At 39.2% G+C, this 24,639-nt stretch overlaps 1 protein-coding gene across 4 annotated transcripts in view; it reads right to left on the bottom strand.

The window, feature by feature from the left end:
- The window catches only part of WDR19 (WD repeat domain 19), a 93,929-nt gene that overhangs the window by 22,143 nt on the left and 47,147 nt on the right, over positions 1-24,639 (bottom strand). For all 4 annotated transcript variants that reach the window (XR_012434785.1, XR_006698179.3, XM_005554696.5 and 1 more), the window contains exons 20-28: positions 22,899-23,008; positions 17,087-17,144; positions 13,509-13,649; positions 13,345-13,427; positions 12,461-12,544; positions 10,773-10,919; positions 10,035-10,159; positions 8,115-8,227; positions 6,544-6,612 (exon numbers count right to left, since the gene is read on the bottom strand). Coding sequence is in view for 2 of the 4 variants with exons in the window: in XM_005554696.5 (XP_005554753.1) it covers positions 6,544-6,612; positions 8,115-8,227; positions 10,035-10,159; positions 10,773-10,919; positions 12,461-12,544; positions 13,345-13,427; positions 13,509-13,649; positions 17,087-17,144; positions 22,899-23,008 (930 nt within the window). In the remaining 2 variants the exon portion in view is untranslated. The remainder of the gene's footprint in view (positions 1-6,543; positions 6,613-8,114; positions 8,228-10,034; positions 10,160-10,772; positions 10,920-12,460; positions 12,545-13,344; positions 13,428-13,508; positions 13,650-17,086; positions 17,145-22,898; positions 23,009-24,639) is intronic.

The raw sequence follows: 24,639 nt of genomic DNA, 5'->3' as shown, positions 1-24,639 counted from the left end.
AAAAATACAGCATTCCCAGTTAATGTTAAATTTCAGAGAAGCACTGAGTAATTTTCACTATTACGTATGCAAAATGTGGCCACCCCACTGGCAGGGTCAGCACTCGATAGGTGTCCCTATTTTTTTTTTTTTTTTTAGACGGGAGTTTCATTCTTGTTGCCTAGGCTGGAGTGCAATGGCGTGATCTCTGCTCACCACAACCTCCGCATCCCAGGTTCAAGTGATTCTCCTGCTCAGCCTCCTGAGTAGCTGGGATTACAGGCATATGCCACTACTCCCGGCTAATTTTATATTTTTAGTAGAGATGGGGTTTCTCCACATTGGTCAGGCTGGTCTCGAACTCCCGACCTCAGGTGATCCGCCCAACTCGCCCTCCCAAAGTGCTGGGATTACAGCTGTGAGCCACCATGCCCGGCTGTCCCTATTGTTTTTGTCACCAGCAATAATGGCAGCTGTCCCCAGGGAGAGTGGAGCATACTCGAAGTGTCAGGACAGACAGGCAGACAGGAGAGCCAGCAGGGAATAGATGCGGCCAGGCAAAGGCAACTCATGGCAGGGTGTGGATGGAATGCTGAGGGGCGCTTGCATTGAAGGGGCAGAGGGGCCAGGGAAGGAGGCTGAGAAGGGACCATCTGAGAAGGAAGTGGAGAACAGAAGATGCAGTGTTCTGAGGGGAAAAACGTCCAGAAAGATGTAGTATAATAGGGTAAAATGTTACTGTAACATGGAGTAGGGTGAAGACTGACACGAGACTTCTATATTTAGCAAGTGAGAGATCTGTGGGGACCTTTTCAAGCAAGTTCATGGAGTGGGGAAGGCAGAAGCTGAGTGCAAGGAGGTAAGGAGGACTCTCCCAACTCACCTGAGGGACACCAGTGAGCCCCACCTTCCCCATCATCTCCCAGTGAGGGGTCTCATACTTCCCTTCCCCCTCCATAAACCAAGGAGGTGTTTCAAAGCCTTGAGGTGTCGAGGATGGGGAGGGGTGGGGGTGGGTGAAGCACAAGCATTTTGACGGTGAACCCGATAATTCAGGGGTGTGGCTTCTGGCTGCGAATCAGCAGGTGAAAGAGCGCGCACATTGTGAGAAAATGCAAGTCATGAGTAAAAGTGATTTTTTTTTCTCCCAGGGGAAGGTCCCCGAGAAAGAAAGAAAGAAAGAAATGGAAGACTGGGAAGGAAACTTGTTATCACCTGTTTTCACTGAGCTAGGGACCAACATGTGCTCGATTCAACAAATATTAATTGAGTGACTGCCACGTGCTGAACACTCTATGAAGAGATGGGTTCTGGACCTTGAGGAACTTGTAAATCTGAAGGGAGTTACTATAGCGGTAAGTGACGTTCAAAGTACTTAGACCATTCTAGGGAGGGTGAAATGTCATCTCGAGGACAGTTTAGGAAAGGCTTATTGGGTAGGAGTATGAGAGGCAGAGGTGCAGGGGTAGGGGTGTTTTAGGTGTAAGGCGCAAGAGTGAAGGAACGAAGGAAGGGGAACCCTGAACTATTCAAATAAAAGAGGGCAGTTTAAGGCTGGCCACTGTGCTCACACATGTAATCACAGCACTTTGGGAGGCCAAGGTGGGAGGATCACTTGAGCCTAGGAGTTCAAGACCAGCCAGGACAACACAGCAAAAACCCATCTCTACAAAAAATATAAAATTAGCCAGGTGTGGTGGCATGTCTGTAGTCCCAGCTACTTGGGTGGCTAAGGTGGGAGAATTGCTTGAACCCAGGAGGTCGAGGCTGCAGTGAGCTGTGATCATGCCACCTGGGCAACAGACAGAGACCATGTCTCAAAAGGGGGTAAAAAAAAAAAAAGTGGCCAATTTAGTTGTAGCACAGGCTGCTGACCTAGAGGAGTGTAAGAGGTAAGTGGGAAGGAAAGAAAGCGTTGGTTTTAGTCCCATATCGATTACTTTCTATTTGGGTGTCTGTAGGTTAGTCATATCATCTTCTGGTACCTCGGTTTCCCCATCAGTAAAATGAAGGAGGTTAGACTGGTTCACTTCCAGGTATTTCTAAGATTTTATGATCCATGAAGGATAATTTGGGAATAAATTGTGGAGGCAATGGGGAACCACGAGAGGTTTTGCAGCTTAAGAATAAAATGATTTGCAGCTGCACCTGAAAAAAAATCCAGTAGTAAAATTCAGAATGGACTTGTCTGAATGAAGTAATCCCAGCAATAAGTACAAATATGTTGGTTTTACTGACTACATGTCCTTGACCTTAATAAAATTTAACAAAATCCATTAGAAATACAACATTGAGGAAGTATTGTGGGATTACAGAATACTAATGAAAGGAGAGAAATTTGACAGCTGCAAGGGACATCCGTAATTTTGTCTAATACTCATTCCTTCAACTCTTCTGAGAGATGCTTCTGCTTCACTTCAACCATGGAGTTTCAGTGGAAATTCCGTGTCTTAAGAGACCCCATCTCCATGGCTACTGAACTTTGTCTAGTGGTGGGAATTTGACCCAATTTGCCCAGGCATGATATTCCATCCCTGTGGCCACCAGTTGATTAATCTTGCAATGGACACTTGAACTACCCAAATCAGAGTCCTTCTGGACTTATTAATTAAAGGCAAGTCTTCTTCTTCTTCCAATGTGGCTCAGGGAAGTCAAAAGATTGGATACCCCGATCTAAGTAATAATCATCAATGGTTGCTGAAATCATTAGGTGACAAGTTGATGGAAAAGCTTATCACAGATTGATCAGGTTGACCACACCTACACCCAATAATCAATCTTAACACCATAAAAAGAGAGACCAGGCTGGGTGCGGTGGCTCTCCCCTGTAATCCCAACACTTTCGGAGGCCAAGGTGCGTGGATCACTGGAGGTCAGGAGTTTGAGAACAGCCTGGCCAACATGGTATAACATCCGTCTCTACTAAAAAATAGAAAAAAAAAAAAATAGCCCGGTGTGGTTCATTTTTTTAACCATAGGAGCTGGGTGGGCACCTGTAGTCCCAACTACTCAGGAGGTTGAGGCAGGAGAATCACTTGAACCCAGGAGGTGGGGTTTGCAGTGAACCAAGATCATGCCACTGCACTCCAGCCAGGGCAACAACAACAACAAAAAAAGACCACAAAAATATGGGCTACTATGAACTGAGTGTTTGTGTCCCCCACATACCCCAAATTCATCTGTTAAAGCCCCAACCTTTATGTAATGGTATTGGGTAATGGAGCCTCTGGGAGGTAATTAAGATTAGATTGTAGCCTTAAGAGGAAGGGAGAGAAATCTCTCTCCTTGCATACATGTATAGGAAAGGCCACGTGAGGACACAGTGAGAAGGCTGCTGTCTGCAAGTCAGGAAGAGAGCCCTCATCAGGAACCAAATTACCAGCATCTTGATCTTGACTTCTCAAACTCCCGAAGTCACCCAGACTATGGTATTTTGTTATGGCAGCCCAAGTATGATTTAAGATATGGCCCTACTAGGCTGGGTGTGGTGGCTCATGCCTTTAATCCCAGCACTTTGGGAGGCCAAGGTGGGCAGAGCATTTGAGGTTAGGATTTTGAGACCAGCCTGCCCAACATGGTAAAACACTGTCTCTACTAAAAATACAAAAAAATTAGTTGGGTATGGTAGCACACATCTGTAATCTCAGCTATTGGGGAGGCTGAGGCAGGAGAATCACTTGAACCCAGGAGGCAGAGGTTGCGGTGAGCTAAGATTGCACCACTGAACTCCAGCTTGGGTGACAAAGTGAGACTCTGTCTCAAAAAAAAAAAAAAACAAAACAAAACAGAAAAAAAAAAAAAAGATATGGCCCTACTGCTGTGATGATAATAGGAAGTACACGGTACCATCTATGAAGTTGCTTTTACAGAAATGTCATCTATATCTGATCAAGTATCTAGATTTAACTACTAGTGAGTGGGAAATACAGGGTAATTATACCACAAGGATGTAATTAGCTAAATCAAAATATCAGAAATTCCTCAGGATAAATGACCCATTTTCTTAACAAATAAATAGCAAGTATGCGTGTGCGGGCGGTGTTTAGGAGATATAGATAGAGTTGAAGAGAGAGAGAGAGAAAAGGAGAGAAGGGAGGGGAAGGGAGATTAAAAGAGACTTAAGGCCCATATAAACTAAATGTAATACATGAGCCTTGTCTTGATACTGAGGTGAACTAACCCAACTGTATGAAAGCATTTATGCAAGAGTTGAAGAAATTCGAACCCTAACTAGATAGTTGACAATATCAAGGAATTGCTATTAGAAAAACTGGAACCCTCACACAGTGCCTGTTGGAATATAAGTGGTCAGCCGCTTTGGGAAACAGTTGGATGGTTTCTCAAAATGTTAAACATAGGGTTTACATATGGCCTAGCAATTCCACTCCTAATACACTTAAGAGTAATACACTTAAGAGAAATGAAAACACATGTCCACATGAAAACTTGCACACAAATGTTAATAGCAGTATTACTCATAATAGCCAAAAAGAAGAAGCAACAAATGCCCAATAACTGATGAATAAACAATGTGTGGTATATTCATACAATGGAATATTATTCAGCCATAAGAAGGCATGAATTCTTGTCACGTGCTACAACATGGAAGAGCCTTGAAAACATGGTGCTAAATGAGAGAAGCAGGCACAAAAGGCCACATATTATATGGTTCCATTTATATGAAATGTCTAGAATAGGCAAATCCACAGAAACAGAAAGATTATAATATACAATACATACAGTAATCAGGACAATGGAGTATTGGTACAAGGACAGACTAAAGGAAAAGACTAGAAGATCCCAAACCAGATTCACACTACATGGTAATTTCATGTCATTTCATTTATGACAAATGCTCTGTGGCAATTCAGTGGTGGAAAAGATGGTATTTTGATAAATGGTGCTGGGTCAACAGGATATCCACATTGAAAAGAAATATCCTTGACCCCTACCTTATACCATATACCTAATTAATTCGGGATGGGCATAAGCCTAAATGAGACAGATAGAACAAACTACTAGAAGAAAACATAAGGGAAATATTTTCATGACCATGGGATAGGCAGAGATTTCTTTTCTTTTTTTTTTTTTTTGAGATGAAGTTTCGTTCTTGTTGCCCAGGCTGGAGGGCAATGGCACAGTCTCGGCCCACTACAATCTCTGCCTCCCAGGTTCAAGTGATTCTCCTGCTTCAGCCTCCAAAGTAGCTGGGATTACAGGTGCCCGCCACTATGCCCAGCTAATTTTTGTATTTTTAGTAGAGATGGGGTTTCACTATGTTGGCCAGGCTGGTCTTGAACTCCTGACCTCAAGTGATCCACTGCACCCAGCTTAAAATTTCTTAATTGGACCAAAAAGCACTAACTATAAAAGACTCATGAGTTGAACTTTATTAAAAGTTAAGAATTTCTGCTCATCAAGAGAACAGAAAGGCAAGCCATGCCTTTGAAGATTTTTGCAACATATATCTGACAAAAAGACCTGTATTTAGAATACTATGACCTAATGATTCTACTCCTGGATATATACCCAGTAAAACTGAGGGCTTTTGTTCACCAAAAGACATGAACAGCTTTATGGCAGCTTTATTCATAATATGGCCAAACTGGAGACAACTCAAAAGTCCATTAACAGAGTAAGGGGTAAATAAACTGTGGTACAGTCATATAGTAGAATACTACACAGCAATGAAGAATGACCTATTGCTGAGCTGGACGCAGTGGCTCATGCCTGTAATCCCAGCACTTTGGGAGGCTGAGGTGGGCAGATCACGAGGTCAGGAGTTCGAGACCAGCCTGGCCAACATGGTGAAACCCCATCTCTACTAAAAATACAAAAACTAGCTGGGCATGGTGGCAGGCACCTGTAATCCCAGCTACTCGGGCGGCTGAGACAGGAGAATCGCTTGAAACTGGAAGTTGGACGTTGCAGTGAGCCGAGATCACGCCACAGCTCTCTTGCCTGGGCAAAAGAGCGAAACTCTGTCTCAAAAAAAAAAAAAAAAAAAAAAAAGAATGACCTATTGCTATGTGCTGTAACATAAACGGACACATTTGCATACATAATGCTGACTGAAACTGGACACAAGCGTACACATGCGTGATTGTGGTTACCTTTGGTGGGGGATATTGACTGGGGGATGACATGAGGGAGACTTTCGGTAGCTGGAAATGTTCTATATCTTGATCTGGGTGGGGGTTACACAGGTATGCACAGAGGAAAAAACTAATCCAGTTGTACACTTAGGATTTGTGAACTTTACTGTACTCAAGTTACACCTAAAAGAAAATCCAAAGTTTCTTATCTTTTAGACAGTGATATTGTATTCACAAGTGAAATGATACGGTGACTGCGATTTACTTAAAAAAAAAAAACACCCAGGAAAGAGGGTGAGGGTATGAATACAATGAGGCTGTCTATGCACTGACAGCTGTTGAAGCTACATGATGGGTATGTAGGGGTTTGTTATACTGTTTGGTCTACTTCTGCATATATTTAAAATTTTCTTCAAGAAGTTTTTTTAAAAATTGGCATTCTTGAAAGTTTCAGTCAAAGTGTACTTACAGTTTCAATTGCCATTTCTATTGCCACATTGTCTTCTGAGCTTGGGCATTTCAGGAAGTGTTTAAGTGCCTGAAAAGAGAATTATAGCAATTAAACATTTTCAGAATATTTTCACATTAGGGAAAACAAAGCTTTCACACAGCTTTTACACAAAGTAATTACAGTCTGTGAAAGTATCTTCATCTCAACCAGGGGCTCGCACAGTGTTGGATCTTAAATATATCCTTAAAAGCTGGGTATAGTTTAAAAAATGGAAGGACCCAGTTAACCCTCTGAAGAATCTAGTCCTGATGAAATGAAAAGGCAAAATGTGCCCTTTTCAGTAGGAAGATTTAATTATTTTCATTCATTTATTCTTTCAACAAATAGTTACTGACAACCTGCTACTATGAATGTGGGACTTCGCTAGATCCCGTGGAGAATACCAGGAATGGTATGGCACGGCCCCTCTTTTCTGTGTTATGTACAATCTTACCAGGAAGATCTGTGTGATACGATGATAATATAAGAGACCAAATATTTTAAGTCATAATTGTCTAATTCCTGCACAGCATAACACCACACTTAGGAAGAAATTTACAACTATAAAAAGACAAATGGACTGGATTGTCAGTGTTTTTTTTTTCTTTCTTTTATAGGTGCTCTGAGGAAGAAAAGATGGTTTGGCATGGAGATGATCCTGAAGGTGTCACTTGAAGGACGAATAGGTTTGTGGTAGGTGGCGTAGGGAGCAGAGAGGCACCCACATGGAGAACAGGATGGATGAAGTCCTGGCTGTCAGAAGAGTGTGGGACTCTTCTATGGAAACAGCTGGGTGCCAGATTAGGGAGTTCTGGCTGGTTGGTCAAACTATGGAAATTCTCTTAAGTGCCAGCAAAGGAGTTTGGACTTTATCTAAGAGCCAGCAACAACAAATTGGTGGTGGCCTGTAGGCTGAATTCACACACAGACATGTTTTTTTTGGCCAGTGAGGTATTCTATAAATATTGGGGCACATATTTCAAAACTGGCAGCCCCAAGCTTCCGTTTCTCTTGAAAAAATCATATGATCTGGCACTACAGGGCCTGGATTCCTAAAAAACAACAATTCTATGGAGGTGAGCAACAGCTGGCTTCTTAAGATATGTGCCGTTCAGTAGTCCCTACCCTGTCACATGAACAATGCACAGCATTACCCCATAGCTTCACTTATCATGTCCCTTCTTTGGACACTGTAACCCCTGCCTTAGGCCAAGGGACTCTGTAACAATGAAAGCAACTATTATTTGGGGAACAAAGTGAAGGATGACAAACTCTAAAGGTGGATAAACTAAAAACAGGAAAAATAAGAAACTACTGCAATAATCAGAAGCAAGGTCATGTGGGCCTGGACTGAGTTGATGGTAGTTAGAATGAAAGTGACAGATGTGAGAGGTATTACAAAGGAAGGCTGTGACTGGGTGTGGGAGGGAGAGGAAGATTTCAGAGTTAGCTCTGAGATTTCAAATCTGAGTGGGAGTTACTGGCATTTACATATATTTCCTACAATTATTCCTGCGTAGTCAGTGTATATTTTCTTGGCAAATACTAACTCGTGAATATTGGCCACACAGCAAGAAGAATTTTCCAGCCTGAAGATATCTCTTTTCTCCTTCAAAGTATAAGGCAATGCTTTGATAGTCTTCATTAGTAGTGTCTTCAGAACCTGTAACAGAAGTTTACTGAGTAAAATATCTGAGCAAAATTTGTTTACCCTTTATTGCTAACCTGAAAATAAAATCTAAGAATGAGTGATCTAAAAATAGGTGATTAAAAACTCCTAACAGCAAACATCAATGTAATTATTAATGTCTGTTTTCGTCACAAAACATACCTATCACAATTACCCCAAATATTGACTCTGTTCCATCTTTTTTTTTAACTCTAAATATGATCCAGGAGAGGAAATTATAAGGTTTTTGTTAGCAATACAAATGGAATCCATCCCTCTCAGCAATGCCTGGTTTAAACAATAGTCTGTATATTTGTCAGACAAGTAGGGAAGATGACATTCGAGTAGCCAGTAGATGCTGGTTAAAGATATGACTGTTTTTCCTTTGGCTTGGGGCTTAAATACATTAAGCATAGAGGAAGAAGGACCCCCAAAGCTGCTGGAATTCCAATTCATTGTTTACATTTACCTATGGGAGTTGGGGCCCAATAGAATACTAAAGTATAACAACCACCCTGTGCCTCCAGCTGGGGGAAAAGGGGGTTTATAAGAGAAAGGCATAAAGCAAAGTGGGCAAAAGTATGTGTGTGTTTTGAAGGTGGGAGGAGGCACACACACACACCCTTAATATACATACCTGATATACGACAAATCATGTTCTTATAAACTTAGAAAAATTGCTTTAGTGAAATGGTGGTGGTAACATTAGGACAGAAATGTCATCTGTCAAGTTAAGCATTGGCAATTCTAAAGTTGCCTATCTGTACTTCCTTTTTTTTTTTTTTTAACTCTATTTTCTCTAATTATCTTAATGACTTCACAAGAAGTCATTTGGGAAGCCAAATCATCCCAAGAAGCTTTTACCTAATTTGTTTCCTTGAAGACTGAAATAAATATTTTCTTGTGAATCCTAACATCAATTCTTATGGTCATTTTGTGAATTATAAAAAACAAAATAACACAAAAGAACAAATATTTTATGATTCCACTTATATGAGGTACCATGAATAGTCAAATTCATAGATACAGAAAGTAAAATCGTGCTTACCAGGGTCTAGAGAAAAGAGGGCAATGGGGAATTATTATTTAATGGGTACAGAGAAAGTCTGGGATGATGAAAAAGTTTTAGAGATGGACAGTGGTGATGGCCACATAACAACGTGAATGAATGTACTAAATTGTACACTTTTAAATGGAAATTTTATGTTATATATATTTTAGCACAATAAAACAAAACAAAACACAAACAACATTACGTATGGTCCATGAAATGAAAATTTGAAAATTATTTCAGTAGTTTCTAAAAATAATTGCAAACATGAGAAGAAAACCTCTAAGCAGGCATTCCCAGAATATCAAATTCTCCTTTGGACTGTCCAAATCTTTGAAAAACACATCTTGGGTATATCACTCTTCATCATTTGTAACTCGATTTTTAAATGAAAATATTTACATTTTCAAAAATCATCCTGCATTTTCTATCACCTTCATTTTGAAATCTTTGATTTACTACTGGCTGATAAATAGCAGGATTTGGGAAATCTAGCCTCTCTTGGAATTCACACAGAAAGACCCTTAATTTTTTAAAATAGTCCTTTTTAACAATACCATCTCACCTTGAAGTAGCAGGGATCTTCAAATCCAACACATAACATAGATACATGTGTGTCTATGTATAAATGATAAACATTTACACCAAGTGCATTCTTGTATGTATACCAATCTGATAATTAGATCATAAGCGACAAAGTGTTTTTATGATAAACATCTTGAAGAGAACTAGGGAAAAAATGATATTTACCAATAATATCTGCATAGATTTCCATTTTGTTGTGTTGCTGAGCCAGTGTGAAAGCTTCATTGTTACATTTGGACATGACAAGAAACTGGATGGCAGACCCATAGTCACCAAGCTGTAGAAAAAACCTGAAGCAAAGTACTTTCTTTAATTAGCTAGACTCTTATATGAGTTTGTGATTTATAAAATTTTTCAACCAGGGGAAACCATTTAAAAATCAAAATTTATTAGATAAATTGCAGTTCTTTTTTTTTTGAAATGGAGTCTCACTCTGTCACCCAGGCTGGAATGCAGTGGCGCAATCTCGGCTCACTGCAGCCTCCGCCTCCTGGGTTCAAGCAATTTTCCTTCCTCAGCCTCCCAAGTAGCTGGAACTACAGGCATGCACCACGACACCCAGCTAATTTTTTGTATTTTCAGTAGAGATGGGGTTCACCATGTTGGCCAGGCTGGTCTTGAACTCCTGATCTCAGGTGATCCATCCATCTTGGTCTCCCAAAGTGCTGGGATTACAAGTGTGAGCCACCACACCCAGCATGCAGTTCTATATTATATGCTTACACTTGAAAGACATACTCTTGTCTGCTGACCACAACAGCCTTTGAATTTAAATACTTAGACCTGATAAAAAAATTAAAGACTAAATATTCCTTTTGAATTAATATATTTGATGATAGAAGGTGGAGGCTTACTTTTATGGTTAGTTTTTGAAAGTCCAAAAATATTAATGTATTATGTTACCTGGCTACCATTTTGGCTCCATCCGGAGACTGGGTCTCTCTAACAATACTGACAGCTTTTTCAGGATTATTGAGGTGATCCAGATAGATGCGGATTACACTTTGCCATTGTTTTGCATTCTCATAAGCCACAACAGCTTCTTTGTATCTGTAAAAACATAGCTCAGATAAACTTTTTTTAACACTGTCAATCTGGGGAGAAAATGTTGATAAGTGTTTAGGACACTTTTTCATGTTATTGATGGTGACTGCTTATTTTTCCTGAACTTCTTTTTCCTTTAACAGAAAAATACCAGGAACCATCCCACTAAAATGTTCTTTTTAGGAATTTGATAAATGAGCAGTAAAATATCAATATTAAAGTGTATTTTCCCATCTGAATCAAAGCCATATATTTTTTTACATTTTACTGCTTTTTTTTTTCCTTTTAAGTAGGAAGATTATAATAGTAATATAGAAAACATAGAAAGTGTAGATTTTTTTTCACAATTATAGATACAGCTTCATGGTGATATATAAAACCTTTACATATCCTCAGTCACAAAGCTCGTACCTTTGTGTTGACCTCCAGATAGAGCTCAGGACCCCTCTTCAGTTCCTGACCGGCTCTCAGCTCCCTCCATTTCAACAAGACATTCGGTGTATATCTCTATTTCCTAAAGCTACTTTTCTAAAAGTGCAGGGTATTAAATCTCCTTTAAAAGTTTCTTAGTAGATATTTCCAAGTTAATTTCCAGAGGCTATAGAAAGTTACACTTCTTTAAAATTTTTTTTTTTTATTTTTAAACTTGTTGTAGAGATGGGCTCTCTCTCTGTTGCCCAGGCTGTCCTCAAACTCCTGGCCTCAAGTGATCCTCCTGCCTTGGCCTCCCAAAGTGCAGGGATTCCAGGTGTAAGCCACCATGCCCAGCCCAAAAGTTACATTTCTATTGGTTGTGTACATATAAGCATATTTTGACAACATGGTTATTAGTTTAAAATAAGTATTTCCAAATATGGCAGGTTGCCTTAATTTAATTACTATTAGTGAGGTAGAACCTTTTCATGTTTACATCAAATGCAATTTCATAATTGTATTTCCTCCTCTGGCACTTGTGTTCTTGTCTTTAGCCCATTTTCCTATTAGTGTCTTTGAGTTTCTTGTATTAAGTAGTGGGAGATCTTTGTATGTTTAGGATATTAACTATCCATTGCTATATTTTAACTGTACTACAATAGAGTTATAAATTTTTAAATACAGTTAAAATATAGCAATGGATAGTTAAGCAGCTTAAACAAGCTTAAACAAGCAGCCCTATGTGGCTTCAGCAAGCAGCTGTATGTGTGGAATTCATGTTTCTTCACTTTTTTTTCCCCCTGCATCTGTGATTTAGACAATAATAATCCTCCTTAATAAAATAACAATCACTTTATTTTCATGCCATATTATATCAAAATTTCAACTTCCACTATAAAACCCTCAAATAAAAAGAGATATTAATCTATATTTGAGTATATAAAGGAAACACTGAGATATATGAGGTACAGGAGGATTTTAATAGTCTGGCACTTCAGGCCAACAAAGGATTAAATAAAGGTGTTTTCTGTCTTTCTCTACTTTGCCTTTCTTACAGGGTTGCAAATATCAATGGTTAATTTGTAAGGCTTATATTACTTTAAATCGGTATAAATTTGAGAAAGTGTACAAACCTTCCATCTGCTTCCTTGGCTTTGGCATACTGCAAATGGATCTTAGGAGAAGAAACGTGGGGCAGAAGATCACCAACTTTTGCCCTGGAAAAGTAGGTCCAGGAGAACAATATGAGTACCATGTTTACTCCAAAAGTAGCCTGCTATAACCAAATGTTAGGTTTTAGGATGCAAAAAACAGTTATTACTATCTTTCAAAAATCTTGGTTCCTGGCAGGATGCAGTAGCCTGTAATCCCAGCACTTTGGAAGGGTGAGGCGGGCAGATCACCTGAGTTCAGGGGTTCAAGACCAGCCTGGACAACATGGTGAAATCCTGTCTCTACTAGAAAAATAAAGTACAAAAATTAGCCAAGCATAGTGGCGGCATGTCTGTAATCCCAGCTACTCAGGAGGCTGAGGCAGAGAATTGCTAGAACCCAGGAGGTGGAGGTTGCAGTGAGCTGAGATCGTGCCACTGCGCTCCAGCCTGAGCAACAGAGTGAGACTCTGTCTCAAAGAAAAAAAAAAAAGAAAAAAAAAAAGAAAAGAAAATCTTGGCTCCTATGGGTAAAAGCTGATTTAATTGCTGTTTCTCCTAACACCCACTCCACTCCCACCCCCAAGGGTAGGAAAATGGTTAGTCCATTAACTCTGTTAGGACAAGGGGGTTTTTGTTTTTTCCTACTAAGGATTTCTCCACACCAAACCAGGAGAATGTGCTATTCTTTGGAAAAAGAACTATTAATATGAACTTATCTAAGGAGAACAAAAGAGATGAAGGGCAGGTCTAGATAGGGGAACAGAATGGACAGGGAGAAAGCATTGCAAGGAGGCAAGTGGGGAGACCCCAGAGGCACATTCATTTCCAATCCTGTTCAGAAACAAACCGCAGGCAGCTCTTACCAATTCTTAGAGCGGATGTAAACAGATGCTGCTTTGTCATAGTAGAGACCTTTTTCATACAGCTGGGCTGCTTCTGAAAATTGCTAAAATAAGACAGGATTATTAAAATACTAAGTTATTATGTACAAAAGACCATATGAATATTGATGCAGACCAAAGAGGACCTTCATATTCTCCAATATGGCTCCACAGTCTCTTTTAAGGACCCTGCTGGGATGCTTGAGGGCTTGGTTAACCCCTCGACGTATGTCTCCCATTCTTATGGACATCTGGGCCACTCCAGCCAGACAAGCTTCATCATGTTCCTGCAATCACAAGGCAAATACTAACAAATCAGATTCTAACTTAACACCATGTGTTTAAGAAAGAACAATGAATTTAACTCTAAAATGAGTCCAAAGGTTATGGTTTACTTTTATCTTTTCAGGGAAGTCTCATGATTTTAAAATAACACTTGGGTCTTTTTTTAAAAAAAAACCAGCTATTACAAAATTATATTTTGTTCTGTGAAAGCCTAGATCAACTTCATGCTTAAGACCAAATTTTTACTATCCCTCATATATCTTGACCTTTTCTTTTTCTTTTTTTTTTGAGACGGAGTCTCGCTCTGTTGCCCAGGCTGGAGTGCAGTGGCGTGATCTCTGCTCACTGCAAGCTCCGCCTCCTGGGTTCAAGCCATTCTCCTGCCTCAGCCTCCCGAGTAGCTGGGACTACATGTGCCCACGACCACGCCCGGCTAATTTTTTGTATTTTTTAGTAGAGACGGGGTTTCACCGTGCTAGCCAGATGGTCTCGATCTCCTGACCTCGTGATCCGCCTGCCTTGGCCTTCCAAAATGCTGGGATTACAGGCATAAGCCACCGTGCCCGGCCACCCTCATATGTCTTTTTGGTATAAAATTTTATACAAGAAGTAATATACTGGCTATATAGCATAAATGCTATGAATAAAATTAAGAAGAAAACCATTTATCAAATTGCAGATTTCTCTATGAGGCATGATTAAACATAAAAACTTTATTTCTTTAGTAATTGTTAAATTCATTAAAGATACCAAAGACAGCTAAAGAACTCACCAAATAACTAATCTCTACTAGTAAGATATAATGTCAGATTATATTTTATCTAAAGCAGCATGTCTAGTAAAATTTTCTGTGATGAGAGAAATGTTCTATATCTGCCCTGTCCAATATGGTAGCTACTGGGCATTTGAAATACGGCTAGTGTAACAGAGGAATTGAATTTTAAATTTTATTTAACTTTAAATAATTTAAGTAGACACATGTGGCTAGTGGTTACTGTATTTGATGGTGCAGATAAAGAATGAACTAAAATTGATGTAGCCAGACAAAGAAAATGTCAAAAACCTAAGAGATAAATGAGCAAAGGAGATGATCAGACAATTCATTAAAAAATACAAGTGGAAACAAAATACAATTGGCCAATAAATAAAAACATGCTCAACTTCACCAATAATCAAATATACATAAAATAAAATATCTTTATTTGCTTACAGAATTGGTAGAGATAAAACAACTGATAACATTCAGCTTCACTGAGAATGAAGGGGGCACTATCATACATGGAGTGTGTGTGAATCACTACAATTTCTTTTGAACAGCAATTTAGCCATGTCAAAAATGAAAAGTACACTTTGTAACCTAGAAATCTAACTTATAGGAAAATATTCTTCAGAAATACTATCATAGGTAGCTAAAGATACATGTACTAAGTAGAATATTCATTGTAGTGATTTTTAAAAATGAATTTAATTTTTTAATTTAAAAAAGTTGTTTTTTTAAAGAGACTGGGTCTCATTCTACTGCCTAGGCTGGAGTGCAGTGATGCAATGCTACCATACCCAGCTAATTTTTTATTTTTAAATTTGTAGAGATGGGCCAGGCGCGGTGGCTCAAGCCTGTTATCCCAGCACTTTGGGAGGCTGAGGTGGGCAGATCACTTGAGGCCAGGAGTTCAAGACCAGCCCGGCTAACATGGCAAAACTCTGTCTCTATCAAAAATACAAAAATTAGTCAATTATGGTGGCACATGCCTGTAATCCCAGCTATTCAGGAGGCTGAGGTACGAGAATCACTTGAACCCAGGAGGTAAAGGTTGCAGTTAGCCAGGATGGCACCACTGCACTCCAGCCTGGGTGACACAGTGAAAGACCGTCTCCAAAAGAAAAATAAACAAATGAATTTGTAGATATGGGGGTCTTGTTTTGTTGTCCAGGCTGGTCTTGAACTCCTGGTGTCAAGCATTAGTTAGACTCACTTTTCTTTTTGAGACGGAGTTTCCCTCTTGTTGCCCAGGCTGGAGTGCAATGGTGCGATCTCAGCTCACTGCAACTTCTGCTTCCCGATTCAAGTGATTCTCCTGCCTCAGTTACCCGAGTAGTTGGGATTACAGGTGTGTGCCACCACACCTGACTAATTTTGTATTTTTAGTAGACATAGGGTTTAACCATGTTGGCCAGGCTGGTCTCCTGATCTAAAGTGATCCACTGGCCTCGGCCTCCCAAAGTGCTGGGATTACCAGCATGAGCCACTGTGCCCAGTCCTGGACCCACTTTTTTTTTTTTTTTGAGACACAGTCTCACTGTGTTGTCCAGGTTGGGGTGCAATGGCACGATCTCGGCTGACTGCAACCTCCGCCTCCTGGGTTCAAGCGATTCTCTCTGCCTCAGCCTCTCGAGTAGCTGGGATTACAGGCGCCCATCACCATGGCTGCTAATTTTTGTATTTTTAGTAGAGATGGGGTTTTGCCACATTGGCCAGACTGGCCTGGACTGACTTTTCATGTTAACATATTTTGGTGATTTTTCAAATTAGCTATCATGAGGTTGCATTACTTTTGTAATAAAAATGCTATATATAAAACGGAAAGTCAAAAGATTTTCAACCTTCACAAGACATCACCTAACTTAAAAACAGTAATTATTATTATAAATCTTAGCTTTTTAAGCTAGAATTCTGGGATGGGAAAAAGAGGTAGCATAGTGGGTCATGCTTTCCAGGGTCATCTTGAAAGATACAGTATGAGACAGAAATGGCAGAACAACGTTTTATGGATTGGGAATTCACTTTCAAAATGGTTACTGAAACTTTTTTTTTTCTTTCTTTGAGATGGAGTCTTACTCTGTCACCCAGGCTGTAGTGCAGTGGCACGATCTTGGCTCACTGCAACCTCCACTTTCTGGGTTCAAGCAATTCTTCTGCCTCAGCCTCCCGAGTAGCTGGGACTACACGCGTGTGCCACCATGCCTGGCTAAGTTTTGTATTTTTTTTAGTACAGACGGGGTTTCCCCATATTGGCCAGGCTGGTCTTGAACTCCTGACCTCGTGATCTGCCCACCTTGGCCTCCCAAAGTGCTGGGATTACAGGTGCGAGCCACCGCGCCCGGCCTACTGAAACTTTTAAAAAGAGCAAAAGGAAAAAGCTTATGAAAATCATAGCCTGTAGGTAAGAAAGGATAAAAATCTTATTTCCAACTTTACTTAGACTTATATTAAGAATGTAAAACTTATCAGACTGATAAAAATATTGTCTTCATCAGATTTTAAGAGCTTGAAGTGTTTTAAAATGATTTAACTATTTCCTTGCAAGGTTGTTAGTAAACCAAAGAAAAGGCTCACCTGCTAGATATGAAATATAATACAAATAAGACCATGATTTTTAAAAATGAAACTGAAAATGAACCCAAAGATAATTAGGCATATCTTATCTTTATCCAAGGTTACCTTATTGTCACCTGTTATTCCTTTCTCATAATGAGCCAAAGCATTTACATAATCACCCCTGAAAAAAAAAAGAGTGACTTTTAATATTTATTTTAGAATTTTATTTACATACACTTTTTCCTTTTTTTTTTTTTCTTTTTTTTAGAGACAGGGTCTTACTCTGTTGCCCAGGCTGGAGTGCAGTGGCACAATCACAGCTCACTGTAGCCCCGACACCTCACTGGCTCAAGTGATCTTCCAGCCTCAGCTTCCTGAGTAGTTGAGACTACAGGCATGTGCCACCATGCCTGGCAAATTAAAAAAAAAAAAATTTGTAGGGACAAGGTCTCACCATGTTGCCAAGGCTGGTCTTGAACTCCTGGGCTCAAATGATCCACCACCTCGGCCTCCCAAAGTGCTAGGATTACAGGCATGAGCCACCACTGGGGAGTAGTAGATCAATTTACAAATACAGCATTTAAAGGATAATCTTTGTCATTGAGTTGCTTAAGCTCACAAAAGATGTGGAACACTACAGATGCATTCTTTCAAAGTGCAGTATGTCATTATCCTACTACTTAAAAAGTAATTATTAAGCTGGGTTATGCTATACTGTAAGGTACTTACTGTGTGGTATGCTAGGCATTTTGAGGAGCTACATTAATTTTCTTTTTAAATTCCAGGGTACATGTGCAGGATGTGCAGGTTTGTTACATAGGTAAACATGTGCCATGGTGGTTTGCTGTACCTATCAACCCATCACCTAAGTGTTAAGCCTAGCATGTATTAGCTTTTTTTTCTGATAAGAAGCTACATTACTTTTATTGGCTACTTTTGGTTAATTATCTCCTTTGGGGCACTAAATGACAATCACGTGACGATAAAACACTTTTTTTTTTTTTTTTAACCAAAAGCCCAGTATTTACAAGAATATATATTGAGGGAATCTAGAGGGCCATCAATTTATTAAAGGGTAGAAGTGGAGGAATACATTGGGGATTATAGTGCTGAGGGCCCTGGTTCTTATACCGAGAAAAAGTATTAATATACATGATATAAATAATATTCCTGGGCCAGGCATGGTGGCTTACGCCTGTAATCCCAGCACTTTGGGAGGCTGAGGCACACGGATCATGAGGTCAGGAGTTCAAGACCAGCCTGACCAACGTGGTGAAACCCTGTCTCTACTAAAAATACAAAAATTAGCTGCGTGTGGTGGCATGTGCCTGTAATCCCAGCTACTCGCGAGGCTGAGGCAGGAGAATTGCTTGAACGCAGGAGGCGGAGGTTGTAGTGAGCTGAGATTGCACCACTGTACTCCAGCCTGGGTGACAGAGCAAGACTCCATCTCAAATAATAATAATAATAATAATAATAATAATAATAATAATCCCTTCCTGTGACTGATGCTAACATGGATCTGCATATACAGAAGACTTTTATTATTTCAACTTATTTTCATTGTTTGGGATAGAATGAATCAGTGATTTGCCTAAGATACTTTTTGGGATCTATCTTCCTCTAAGAAACCATCTTCTCCAGAATAAATTAATCAGCTCTGAAATGGCATGATTTGAGATCTACCTTATCACTACTTTATCAGCTTAGACAAGTTACTAAACCTCTCTAAGCCTCATTCACTTTCCTCATCTATTAATGTAGAAGGACATTTTTGGAAAAGGAGCTGTTCTGCGGTTGAGAACTTTCTTTTGTTCAGCCTAGGACTCCATAGTCAGCAATATTCCTAAATGGAAATTTCCAATACAGACCTGATTACATCAACCAAGCTAGGGATTTTTCCTGAGAATAGGGAAGAGACATCCTCCGGAGATATCCCTAGCTCAGCTGATGTAATCCATTGAGTAGACAGTTCCTCCCACAGGAGCCTGAGGTTTTCCTTGGGCAAGCTAAATTAATACTTTGGAACTCTCACTTTATTTTTTGTTATTTTAGCTCACTGGATTATTTATTATTTTATTTTAAAGCTCTCATATGGAACTAGCTCATTAGTTTAATCCCAGACTTTAGTAAGTTAAATCTCACCTAGACCTGATAGACTGGCCCTGCTTTGACCTAATCAAGGTCTTGGATGCATAATGAAACAGACGGTTGAAATTGAACACAGGCCTAGGGTCTTAGGTGTCAAAGTCAGTAGCTGGTGGCTATTCAGGTATTTGATGACAATGAACTATACTTAAGTTAGTTCCCATTATCACAAGGAAATTCCTTCAGACTGTTGGGGGCTAGAGTGTGTGTACACTAGGGTCTGAAGATCTGCATACAAATATCAGTGAAAGCTTTGAGAATCGGTGGCTTCACAGTCAAGTGGTGAGCAGAAAGGGTTAGAAACGACGACACGCAGGCTTTCAACTGACTTCAGTTCATCTGACCATGAGACATGTTTGAGAATTTGTTACAACACTTCAAATTTTCCTGAAGGAAGTGAAAAATCGAAGTGTTCTGGATGGTCCAACGGCTTACTGGGGTGTCTGTACTCCGACAGGGCATGGTGGATCATCTTTTCTCCTTAGCACAGAAGTTTTATATTCTAAGACTCAGTCATCCTCAGGATGCAGGTGGAGGGCCAGGGGACCGGGGCCCTGTCTCTTGTGTTACGTACAAAGATTCCAACGTGCACTTTTTGGTATATGCATTTATAAGGAACAGAAATGTGGCAAACTTCATCAGATTGATTAAGAAGAAATAAAATCTCTAAAATGTTTTTAATCTGTAGAACAGAAAACTTGAAAGAAGATACCATGTTTAGAAATGAAAGAGTACTTTTCTTTTTTTGAAACAGGGTCTTGCTCCACTGCCTAGGCTGGTGTATAGTGGCGTGATCACAGCTCACAGCAGCCTCAACGTTCTGGGCTCAAGTGATCCTCCCACCTTAGCTTCTCCAGCAGCTGGGACTGCAGTCACATGAGCCCAGGCTTGGCTTTTTTTTTTTTTCTTTGTAGAGACAAGTTCTCATTATGTTGCCAAGGCTGGTCTCACACTCCTGAGCTCAAGCAGTCTTCCTTCCTTGGCCTCTCAAAGAGCTAGGATTATAGGCATGAGCCACCATGCGTGGTACAGAGTACTTTTTGATAGAGTAACTCCTACAACATGAATTTATGTGTCAGTATTCTCAATGAATCCAAAGTCTCTATGACAGTAAAGTAGAACTATGTGAAATGTTTTTAGAAAAAAATCAAATGTTATAACTATATTTTCTTTGTTTAAAGACAAATCTTTTTCCATATTTTAATATTTTTGAATGTTGGAATGTATCATAATAAATGTCAAAATGTCTGGTTGTCATTACACATACATGTACAAACTTATATTTGCAAATGAATTATTCATTTATTTTCTCTGCAGATATTTACATTGGTAGCACCAACCATGGCTGAATGTTAACTTAAAACTGGATCCTAAATGCCTCTAAAATTACACTTCGATGCAACGCTGCAATAAAAATGTATAGTCTGTCAATTGAGACTATTGACAATTAAGAGGGTCTAGCAATTAAGAGCACTAGAAAATTCTAAATTTCTCAGAATAGATTATGGAATTTCCAAAGGCAAGAGAGATTTGTGACTCCTATTCATGCATCATGAAGGACTATTACTCAAGCCCTCAATATCCTCCTGGGAAGAGCTTTTGGCTTGAATTGCAATACCAATTGTCTAATTTTCATACACATGAAACTCAAAAAACTATAATTAAAAAAATCATTTAGTTAAAAAAATGTATGTATCTGTGAAGTACAAGTGTAGGTCTTTGTGTGCATATATTGGGTACTGGTGAAGTCTGGACTGTTAGTGTACTCATACCTGAATAGTGAAAAATGCACCCAGTGGGTAATTTTTCAACCCTCATCCACCCTCCCACCTTTTGGAGTCTTCAGTGTCTATTATTCCTCTCTGTATGTCCTTGTGTACCCATGGTTGAGCTCCCACTTATGAAGGAAAACATGCAGTATTTGATTTTCTGAGTTACATCCCTTTGGCCTCCAGTTCCATCCATGTTGCTGCAAAAGACACAATTCATTCTTTTTTTATGGCTGAGTAGTATTCTGTGGTGTGTGTGTGTGTCGGTGTGTGTGTGTGTCTGTGTGTGTGTGTACACCACATTTCCTTTCTCCAGTGCTCTACTGATGGACACTTAGGTTGATTCCTTACCTTTGCTATTATGAATAGCGTTGCAATAAACATATGAGTGCAGGTATCTTTTTGATGTAACGATTTCTTTCCCTTTGGGTATACACTCAGTAGTGGGATTGCTGGGTTGAATGGTAGTTCTAGTTTTAGTTCTTTGAGAAATCTCCATACTGTTTACCATAAAGGTTCTATTAATTTACATTCCTATCAACAGTATATAAGCATTCCCTTTTCTCCACATCCTTACCAACATCTATTATTTTTAGATTTTTTAATAATAGCTATTCTGACTGGTGTAAGATGGTATTTCATTGTGGTTTTAATTTGCATTTCTCTGATGATTAATGATATTGAACATTTTTTCATATTTTTATTGGTTGCTTATATGTCTTCTTTTGAAAAATGTCTATTTATGTCCTTTGCCCACTTTTTAATGAGGTTATTTGTTTTCTTCTTGTTGAGTTGTTTGAGTTCCTTGCAGATTCTGGATATTCCCTTGCTATTGGATGCATAGTTTGCAAATACTTTTTCCCATTCTGTTGGTTGTCTATTTGCTCTGCTGATTGTTTCTTTTGCTGTGCAGAAGCTTTTTAGTTTAAGTCCCATTTGTCTACTTTTGTCAGAAAAAACTAGAATTCTAAGCAAATAGAAAATGTAGACCAAACCTTGGTGTTTTTCACTATGGTTTGAAATTACAGAGCAAATCCTCAAAGTGTTAAAGGAGGTCAGAACCATGAACATAAGTTAGGAAAAGCAGTGTGATGCTATGCATAGTTGTTGATGGCCACATGTGATTAAAAATAATATTTAGGCTGGGCACAGTGGCTCACGCTTATAATCCTAGCACTTTGGGAGGCTGAGTTGGGAGGATCACTTGAGCTCAGGAGACCAGCCTGGTCAAGATGGTGAGACCCTATCTCTCTAAAAATTAAAAAAAATTTAAAAATTAGCCAGGCATTGTGATGCATGCCTATAGTCCCAGCTACTGAGGAGGCTGAGATGGGAGGATCACTTGAGCACAGGAGTTCGAGGCTGCGGTGAGCTATGATCATACCACAGCACTCCAGCCTGGGTAACACAGAGAGATCCTGTCTCTATTAAAAATAATAATAAAACGGCCGGGCGCGGTGGCTCAAGCCTGTAATCCCAGCACTTTGGGAGGCCGAGGCGGGCGGATCACAAGGTCAGGAGATCGAGACCACAGTGAAACCCCGTCTCTACTAAAAATACAAAAAATTAGCCGGGCGCGGTGGCGGGCGCCTGTAGTCCCAGCTACTCAGGAGGCTGAGGCAGGAGAATGGCGGGAACCCGGGAGGCGGAGCTTGCAGTAAGCCGAGATCGCGCCACTGCACTCCAGCCTGGGCAACAGCGTGAGACTCCGTCTCAAAAAAAAAAAAAAAAAAAAAAAATAAAATAAAATAAAATAAATAAAATGATAATAATAACATTTAGATTCTAAATGCAGAAACAGCTTAGATCCAGACTTAGATTTTGATGCTGAAAACTTAAAGTGGATAATGCATGGATAAGACATTAGAAAAAACATTTTTCAGATATATAATTAATATAGTATTTTTTCTCTAAAAAAATTATTAAATCAATGGAGGGCCTTATCATTAATGGAAGTTTTGAACTAAAGATATTTGCAGTCATTGGCTACTGACTGAAATGTATAAAAACAGACTTACGCGAATTCAAGCTGAATAGCATATTCTTTTGATATAAAAGGAATCTGGTCTGGGGCCAAACGCTTTGCCAGTTGTAGAGCACTGTCCCAATGCTGTAAATCCCTTCTCATCTGTTAAGAAGAGAAAGACCTTAACTTTAAATGAGCAAAATTATTTTGCAAAGTTACCACCAAGAGCTAGTTTTAATAAAACGAATTACAGAACCTTTTTGTTTAAATAATGAAACTTGATCTTTACAATGATAATATATTACTATAGCATGCATTCTCAATAGGGTTGACAGAGCCCTGAAGAAGGCAAAAACTGATTCTTGGAGGGGCAAAAGAATCTTAGCTATTACAATGGTTTGTGGCCCTCCAAAACTCAATCTTATCTAACAAAATCTTAGTCCTTAGTATTTAATTTTTCTCAGTAGGGAGTAATCAAATTAAATTAATGTAATCAATTAAAGTTAATTTTTATTTTTAGAAGGTAGTGATTTTAAAAAGTTGAGAACACTTTGCTATAGGAATTGGTGTGTTTTTCTCAGAAAATCTGAAGCTATATCACAACACGAGTAATAGCAAATGTAACTAAAATGTAAATATATTTTCTTCCTAGTTCCTGTGGTCTTTTATCTCTGCCTGGTACATAATTGTAAATATAAACTAATCATTAAAGAATCTTTCAAAGTTCATTCCTCACTTTATTCATACTTTCCAAACAATAATAGCTAACATTTTTCAAGTGTCATTATCTGCCAGATACTGTTCTAGGGGATTAGCTTATTTATCTTTCATGACTACCCTTTTGCAACGTATTAACACTTTCTTGTATCCATTTTAGAGATCCAGAAACTGAGGCAGAGAGGCTCCTCTGTACATAAGGTTACACAACTGGTACACCACGGAGCTGGGCAGCAGGGCTCTGCCTCTGAACTTTTCACCTGGTTAACTCATCAGCTTTCAAACTGAGGTTAAAGAGTAATCACCCCTCTCCATTATCAATCCATTACCTCAAATTCTTTCCAAGTCTAGCAGCACATGACCAGTGCCCACAGTTAAATGCAGAAGAGTTGAGATGACATCTTTCCCCTCAGTCATCGCAGCCATATTCCCATTTCAGTGAGTACTAATCCAAGTTTTGAAAACTTCTCAGGGTGTCCCAATTATCTTAAATAACACTGTAAAATCACCTACATTTTTCTTAAAGTTAATTTAGTTCACTTAAAATTTAAAAATGAAAATTTGCTATAGAATGATTTGTAAAAGGAAAGCTGTAAAATTAATAAAAAATGCTTCCAAAACAACCTCTTTTACATAGTTTAGAAATGAAAGTTTTAGGTGAAATAATATTAATGATTACAACAGCTAATGATATGTCTTTACTATTGATCATGCACTGTGCTAAAAGATCTCGTTCTCATTTGTAAATCTTTACAAATATCCCGTGAGCTAGATATTATTCTTCCTACTTTAAAGAAATAGGATCTAGGGCTCAAAAAGGTTAAATAACATGTCCAAGCTTACACAGAGCTGGAATTTGAACCCAGACATGTCTGACTGTGAAGTCTGCGCTCCTCACTGCAAGGCGATATGGCCACGCTTCCCTTCTTCCCTGCCCTTGAACTAACTAGGCCCTTCATCCTGCTCTAGGCCCTCTCCTGCAATGCTCACCTCTGGGAAACCAGTGATGGTACACTAGTCCTTAGCTCACCTCTTAATACACAACAGAATTTCACACAATAAGGATAAATGTGCCT

This window comes from Macaca fascicularis, chromosome 5 (genome assembly GCF_037993035.2).
Source record: "Macaca fascicularis isolate 582-1 chromosome 5, T2T-MFA8v1.1".
Taxonomy (NCBI): domain Eukaryota; kingdom Metazoa; phylum Chordata; class Mammalia; order Primates; family Cercopithecidae; genus Macaca; species Macaca fascicularis.
The sequence above is the reverse complement of the archived record's forward strand: the minus strand, read 5'-3'. Positions and strand labels throughout refer to the sequence as shown.